Source organism: Mesoplodon bidens (genome assembly GCF_964165515.1).
Source record: "Mesoplodon bidens genome assembly, chromosome: 7".
In the NCBI taxonomy this organism is placed as follows: domain Eukaryota; kingdom Metazoa; phylum Chordata; class Mammalia; order Artiodactyla; family Ziphiidae; genus Mesoplodon; species Mesoplodon bidens.
This window is the reverse complement of record NC_138164.1, coordinates 108015093-108021092: the sequence shown is the minus strand read 5'-3', so window position 1 is coordinate 108021092 and position 6000 is coordinate 108015093. Positions and strand designations below refer to the sequence as shown.

Sequence of the window (6000 nt, the reverse complement as noted above, 5' to 3'; positions counted from 1 at the left end):
TGGCATCACATGGTATCTTCTCCTGGGGCTTTTCTTACAGAGCTCCACTTTTGAGAGCTGTGTGAAAGGTCAAAATCACTTCTTTGACACCCCCGCCCCTCAGTGTTCTTTTTATTTTGTTTTTCCTGGCAGAGCAACAGGAAAAAAAAGAAGGGAGGGAGGGAGGGAGGAAGGAAGGAAGAATAAGAAAGTAAAGGAAGTGACATCTGGGCAATACTGAAAGCAGAGAGTAAGAAGAGGCAGAATCAGTGTGGTTTCCTCAAAACCGAACCTTTCCACGCTGGGTTTGACTGCCTTACAGGTAGTCTCTTGCTCAATACACGTAACAATGTGTTGAGTGAGTAGTAATGCACATAAAGCTCTGGTGTTTATTTACAGCGCCTCTGACTCTCCTTGGCTGGGAAGCTGGTGATGTTGATGAGCATGTTCCTTCTTCCTGTTAACAACAGCCAACAGGTCCCGAGTGAGAACTTGCCCCGTGCCAGACATTGGGCTCCCACTTTATAAGCCTCATTTCATCTGTTGCTTTCCCTTTGGGGAATGTATTTTTTTTAATATTGTCTTATATATTGTACAATATCATCACCACTCCACTGGCAGATGAACAAACAGGCTGAGAGAGGGAAGGGTGCCCTGGACCCTGTAGGTAGCCAGGGACAGGATTTGGCCCACGCGTCCTGATTCCAAGCTCAGTGCCGATGGGAGGGGGCAGGAAAATAGAGATGAACAGGAGCTACTTCTACCCTTGAGGAGTCACAGACCAGTGCACAGGAAGGGCCTGTCTTTGGTCACTCGTTCACTCATTGATTCATTGATCCATTCATTCATTCATGAAATACCTACTGTGTACCAGGTGGGTGCCAGGTTTGGGGGATATCTAATGGCTTAAGACCCAATAGTTAAAAGTACTTTCTCGGGGCTTCCCTGGTGGCGCAGTGGTTGAGAGTTCGCCTGCCGATGCAGGGGACACGGGTTCGTGCCCCGGTCCGGGAAGATCCCACATGCCGCAGAGCGGCTGGGCCCGTGAGCCATGGCCGCTGAGCCTGCGCGTCCGAAGCCTGTGCTCCGCAGCGGGAGAGGCCACAACAATGAGAGGCCTGCGTACCGCAAAAAAAAGTACTTTCTCTCTGGTATGCCCTTGCCTTTAAATGGCTTTAAAGCTTAATATACAGTAGTCCCCCCTTTTCCTAGGGGGATACGTTCCAAGGCCCCCAGCAGATGCCTGAAACCGCAGGAAGTACGCAACTGTTAAGATAGTCCCCGCTTATCCACGGTGTTGTCTCCCTGTTTGTTACCCAGCGAACTGCAGAAAAAGAAACCGCGGATAACGGGGGCCTATTGTAGTTTTAAACTACAGTATAAGCCCACTGGAGTGGAGGAAATAAGCAGATTGATGACACTCCAGTGTGATGTGTATACAAGATCTTAATTTGAGCGGGCCGCGGCGCGTGCGTAGCCGAGGTGAGGAGGCGGTGGCCCTGCGCTGGGTTCTGGAGGCGCTTCCGCGCAGGGGAGGGTGTGCTGAGAGGCTTCGGGGTGAGCGGGGAGCGTCCTGGTCTGTCTGCCCCAGAGGCGGGAGCAGGCTGTCACTGTCGCCGGGCAGGGAGCTCTGCGAGGCTCTAATTAGTCAGTCTCACGGGGAGGGGCCAGTTGACCTCACGCCGGCCTGGACTCTGCGGCCATTTAGCCGGTTCCCTTTGCAGTGGAGGCCGCGCTGCATTCCAAGTCCTCGCGGTGGGTGGAGCGGTACTTCCCAGAACTTGAGGAAGGGTAAGACGCTTGGGTGGGCTCTCAGGTGTTAACAGGCTGTGTGGGGGATGGAGAGCTTGGGTGACGCGGGAGTAAACAAGTTAGGGAGCCGCTGAGGGCAGCGGCCGGGGACGGAGGGCCGGGCGCGAGGGCGGCCCCGCTGACTCTCTGGGGGCGCAGCGCGCCCTGGTAGGTGACACGGCTCGCGCTCCCCCACGCTGCGCCGCCCGGCTCTCCAGTATCAGGTGTACCTCCCTGGCCCCTGCAAGGGATTCATCCGTTCACGGCCAAGTTCAGGGGCAGGGAGGGGGCGGCGAGGAATTCGCAGGGAGTGAGCCCGTTGTTCTCGGAGGGGTTAGAGACCAACTGGGCACGGTCTCCCCCGCCAGAAGCCACAGTCCCCTGGGGTCTTGGGGACTCTGTTTCCTGCTACTGACAATGAATCCCTGCTCCCCCGCTGCCTCAGGCGTTTACTCAGCTGATAAAGCCAACTCCAGCTTGAAATTGAGGGCCTCCTTTACCGAAGAAGATGGGCGCGCCCATGGTAAGTTGCGGGGGCGGGGGCGAGTGGGCTGGGAGTGGGGGCCGTGTTTCGGTGGGTCTGAGTCATCACTTCAGAGAGAGGGTCCCTGAGGATGTGGCCTCCAGATGTGGATGCCCCACTGGCCGGTGGGCATCAGGTGTGAGATGCGCGTCGGTGGGTATCCGTTGGAGTTGTCTCAGTGTGAGTACCTGCGTGGGCGGGTTGGGAGACCGCCCTGCCTGAAACAGGCCCCCAGGAGCGGGGAGGCAGCAAGGAGAGATTTGCCCCACCAAGGTCCTGTGCTGCCTTCCCGAGTCAGACCAGAACACCTGGATGGGCTCCTGTGGCTGAGTGTCTGGGGCTGCACCTGCTGCCCCCGAGCCTGGGTCTGACAACAGGTGCTTCTTCTGGCCTCAGCTGATGCACCTCATGACCAGCCCTGCCAGCAAGTTCCCAACTCTCACTTTTCCTATGGTTCAGAAATCATAAAGGTGCTTAGCAAATGCTTCCTTTCAGCCTAGCTGGACCTGCTCCAGAGAGGTTCTGAGCCCGGCTTTTGAGGTCGACTCCCCCGGGATTGTGTTTCTGCTGAGCACCTAGCTGTGGCACTTTTTTTTTTTTTTTTTTTTTTCCCCCGGTACGCGGGCCTCTCACTGTTGTGGCCTCTCCCGTTGCGGAGCACAGGCTCCGGACGCGCAGGCTCAGCGGCCATGGCTCACGGACCCAGCCGCTCCGCGGCATGTGGGATCCTCCCGGACCGCGGGTCACGAACCCGCGTCCCCTGCAACGGCAGGGGGACTTCCAACCACTGCGCCACCAGGGAAGCCCCTAGCTGTGGCACTTTGACCAAGTTTCAAATCAACTCTGTTCCCCAGAGTGAGGATTATATGACTTAATACTTACGAAGTGCTCAGAACAGTGCTTCACACACATATTATGTGCTCAACTGTAATTCATTATTGTTATTATGATTATGATTTAATCCATGTAAAGGGCTTAGCACAGTGCCTGGTATTAGGGTGTACCTGGAATATTTGATGTCTGGAGTGGTCATTTGAAAACATCCTCTCCTTTATCTAGCAACATTATTTTCAGTGATAATCATGAAATGAATAGTAGTAATGGCCAGAAAAGAAACAGTCAGGTTCCTTCTGTTGAGCTTTGTATATGAAATCATGCCAGTGAAAATATAAAAACTGAAAAATAAAGTAGGTGTTACAGAGAAAAATAGAAGTAATGGGTTAATAGCTTTTAATTGCATTAGTGTATTTTTGAAGAAAACGTATTCTTACATATAGGTTGGTCACAGTAGTGAATAACAATGCCATTACAGTTTCTGTTTTGGAACTTTAATTTCTGAAAAGTTGTCCTTGACTTTGACAAAATTGATCTTCTTTGCATATTCATGTTCAACACTCAGTAGAGCTAGATTTGTCCATTTCTCTTTATTCACAGTTGAAGAACACTTTTTAAATTTATTTATTAATTTTTAAAATTGAAGTATAGTTGATTCACAATGTTGTGTTACTTTCTGCTGTACAGCAAAGTGAATCAATTATACATATACATATATCCACTGTTTGGATTCTTTTCCCATATAGGTCATTACAGAGTATTGAGAAGAGCTCCCTGTGCTATACAGTAGGTCCTTATTAGTTATCTATTTTATATATAGTAGTGTGTATATGTAGAGAAGACACTTTTTATTAATTTTAATTTCAAAAGCTTCTCTCATATGAAACAACAGATATACAAATTGGAAAAACCTTAAACATTAGGATAAGTTTGTCAGAAACTCATAAAAATCCCATTTCATAATAAATTGGAGAAATTGCAACGCTGCCTATGTCTTAAAAAATTAATTCTAGTGGCTTCTATGTTTTATTTTTATTTATTTTTGCTGATCTCTAGATATCGCTCTCTTTTTTTTTTTTTGGCCGCACCACATGGCTTATGGGATCTTAGTTCCCAGACCAGGGATTGAACTGGGTCCTCGGCAGTGTGAGTGTGGAGTCCCAATCCCTGGACCACCAGGGATTCCCGATTTTTTATTTTTATTTTTAAAATTTATTTTATTGGAGTATAGTTGACTACAGTGTGTGAATTTCTGCTGTACAGCACAGTGATTCAGTTATACACATATATACATTCTTTTTCATATTCTTTTCCATTATAGTTGATCACAGGATATTGAATATAGTTCCCTGTGCTATACAGTAGGACATTTGTTGCTTATCTATCCTAGTGGCTTTAATTATTTTTATTTTGATTTATTATTATTATTATTATTTATTTATTTATTTTTTGCAGTACGTGGGCCTCTCACTGCTGTGGCCTCTCCCGCTGCGGAGCACAGGCTCCGGATGCGCAGGCCCAGCGGCCATGGCTCACGGACCCAGCCGCTCCGCGGCATGTGGGATCCTCCCGGACCGGGGCATGAACCCACGTCCCCTGCATTGGCAGGCGGACTCTCTCAACCACTGCGCCACCAGGGAAGCCCTATTATTATTTTTTAAAACATTTATTTATTTATTTATTTGGCTATGCCGGGTCTTAGTTGCCACATGTGGGCTCTTGGTTGCGGCATGCGGGGTCTAGTTCCCTGACCAGGGGTCTAACCCAGGCCCCCTGCATTGGGAGCGTGGAATCTTAACCGTGGACCAGCAGGGAAGTCCTCACTCTAGTGGCTTTTAAATATATCCACATTTAAAACATTTTCACTGAAACATATTCACCAGAAAATTCATTGTAAGTTTTTATCTTATTTGGCAAAATTCTCCCCAGTTTTTCTTCCTTGGCAAAAATCAGAGAAAATGGCTGAATGATGGTGAACTTTGACATTTCTTTAATCCATTGTTTTAGAATGAGAGTCTAGTTCTTGGTGAAGTTGATCCAGACTTTCAAACACTTTTCTGGCGCTGGGAGAGCAGACTCTTCTCTTCTGTTTAAACACAGGAAAATGTAGGACCACAGGGATTGGTGGCCCAAACTGTGCTGAAAGTGAACTTGAACCATTCTGAGCCATTCAGAACTTACTGTTGGCACAGACACATGTAGCTGAGTCTGTGTATGTTGGGGGTTGACTGTATAGCTGTGTGTTCTCTGATTAAACTTCCACATAGAAGACTGAAAGAATAAGAAATGAAAGTGTGCTAATTTAAAGCTCACATATATATATATATTTTAAATAAATTTATTTACTTATTTATTTATGGCTGCGTTGGGTCTTTGTTGCTGTGCGTGGCTTTCTCTAATTGCGTTGAGTGGGGGCTACTCTTCGCTGCGGAGCGTGGGCTTCTCATTGCGGTGGCTTCTCTTGTTGCAGAGCACGGGCTCTAGGCATGCGGGCTTCAGTAGTTGTGGCACATGGGCTCAGTAGTTGTGGCATGTGGACTTCAGTAGTTGTGGCTCGGAGGCTCTAGAGCGCAGTCTCAGTAGTTGTGGCGCACGGGCTTAGTTGCTCCGCGGTATGTGGGATCTTCCTGGACCAGGGCTCGAACCCGTGTCCCCTGCATTGGCAAGCAGATTCTCAACCACTGTGCCACCAGGGAAGTCCCTATATTATTAACTCTCAACAGGAATTGCATGAGTTAGAACTTAGACCAATATCATTGATATTGTTTAAAAGTGTTGGCACATGGTGATAATAAACAGCAGACTGATTTTTGGTGTGTCTTATCATGGTTTTAAAATTCTCTATGGACAACTCTCCCCTATTTGTCTGCACC

The 6000-nt window shown here is 48.4% G+C and overlaps 1 protein-coding gene across 3 annotated transcripts in view; it reads left to right on the top strand.

The window, feature by feature from the left end:
* The first annotated feature begins 1467 nt into the window (after positions 1–1467).
* The window catches only part of LOC308619807 (phospholipase A and acyltransferase 3-like), a 28276-nt gene continuing 23743 nt past the window's right edge, over positions 1468–6000 (top strand). Inside the window, exons 1-2 of one of the 3 annotated variants that reach the window (XM_081238983.1) lie at positions 1468–1536; positions 2216–2293. In XM_081238983.1, the coding sequence (XP_081095109.1) occupies positions 2279–2293 (15 nt within the window). In that variant the 5' untranslated portion in view covers positions 1468–1536; positions 2216–2278. Of the gene's footprint in view, positions 1537–1561; positions 1771–2215; positions 2294–6000 lie in introns of those variants that run through there. The other 2 variants (XM_081238982.1, XM_081238981.1) reach the window with 2 other exon arrangements.